Below are 1,548 nucleotides of genomic sequence, written 5' to 3'. Positions count from 1 at the left end.
GAGGCAGCTGATCGATGTTTCTCTCTCATCGATGTTTCTAACTCTCTATCCCTCTCCCTTCCTCTCTGTGAAAAATCAATAAAATACATTAAAAAAAAAAAAAAAGAATCAACGTCCCATAGAGACATGTTTTAGGGTGGGAAATGCTCCCCTTCGTCCTCAAGGAATTGTGTATTTAAAAGAGAAAATTCCTTCCCAGAAACGACTAACAGATTGTCACATATATAGCTGGTTAGAACTGTGCCATGTACCTAAGCTCATTTCACATTGATTCAATCACTAGCAATGGGAATTGGACCCAACAAGGTTGTCTAACACAGATCAATACTTACTAATACACTGGCATATGGGTCATGTTACCAAAGGGATGGGTATTAAATAAAATGGAGATTCAGTTAGCAAAAAGAATACCTATGAACATATGACAGGCAAATAGGCAACAGTGTCTGCTGCTGTATACTCAGAGGTGAGTTCAGGCATTGTGTTGGCAAACATTCTCTGAAAGAGAGAGATGAACATTTTCCAATTTGCAAACCAAAACCTGTATCACAACAACCCAGTTTTGCCTTTGCAGCGAGGAAAGTGCCAAAGAGGATACATGACAAATGCATGTTGTTGGTTTATCTTCTGAATTTGTAGTTAGTCAACTACTAGATTAAAAGTTAAGCCCTAACTGGTTTGGCTCAGTGGATAAAGCGTTGGCCTGCGGACTGGAGGGTCCCAGGTTCGATTCCGGCCAAGGGCATGTACCTTGGTTGCAGGCACATCCCCAGTAGGAGGTGTGCAGGAGGCGGCTGATCAATGTTTCTCTCTCATCGATGCTTCTAACTCTCTATCCCTCTCCCTTCCTCTCTGTAAAATATCAATAAAATATATTTTAAAAATAAAAATAAAAGTTTAAAAACACACACACACACACACAAAGATTGGAAATAGTACCCTGGGCCCTAAGGCCTTCTGTCCCAACAGCAGCCGAGGCTGTAACCTTAAACACCAATAATCCCCCGCGTCCAAAACTTCACCCTCACAAACCTCTCCGGACCACGGACACGGATCACACTTCCTTTATTAAACAGAAACCTTGGTCGGACACCCGCATGGGACGGCCACCCGCACAGGCCCCAAATCTCTAAGCTGCCTACCAAAACCCCAACCTGAACCCGACTCCGCCCATCTTCCTAAATGCCTCCGAGATCCCTTACAGGTGGGGTGCCCTGCAGAACCCCAGATCCCGACAGTCAGGACAAGGGCGTGATCGCTACAGACTCTTCATCTGGGCACCGGCCCCGGGGGCACCCCGACCACAGACAGATGCCTCTGGTTCCCTTCAAATACCTCAAATCCCGTGTCCGTGTAGTTCCCCTTAGCAACCTCCTCTCGGGCGCTCCTACCCTCCCTTCCGACCCCGGTGATCATTCCAAGCTCCTCACGACACCACGTGCACACGTCACACCGAATGAAACAAAACTACTACTGTGATGGAAACACGTCCGGATACAAAGCCACACACTCACCTGAGTTTTTCCCAAAAAAACCACAAGAGGAACG

General features: G+C 46.3%; 1 protein-coding gene across 1 annotated transcript in view; it reads right to left on the bottom strand.

The window, feature by feature from the left end:
• LOC102262141 (zinc finger protein 615-like) overlaps window positions 1–1,480 on the bottom strand; it is a 13,845-nt gene extending 12,365 nt beyond the window's left edge. The window contains 1 exon segment of the mRNA XM_014528754.1: window positions 1,336–1,480. Within this exon segment, the coding sequence (XP_014384240.1) occupies window positions 1,336–1,416 (81 nt within the window). The 5' untranslated portion in view covers window positions 1,417–1,480.
• Between the last annotated feature and the right edge of the window lie 68 nt (window positions 1,481–1,548).

Source organism: Myotis brandtii, unplaced genomic scaffold (genome assembly GCF_000412655.1).
Source record: "Myotis brandtii unplaced genomic scaffold, ASM41265v1 scaffold650, whole genome shotgun sequence".
NCBI lineage: Eukaryota > Metazoa > Chordata > Mammalia > Chiroptera > Vespertilionidae > Myotis > Myotis brandtii.
Note: the sequence above shows the minus strand (reverse complement) of the source record. Positions and strands in the feature narration are given on the sequence as shown.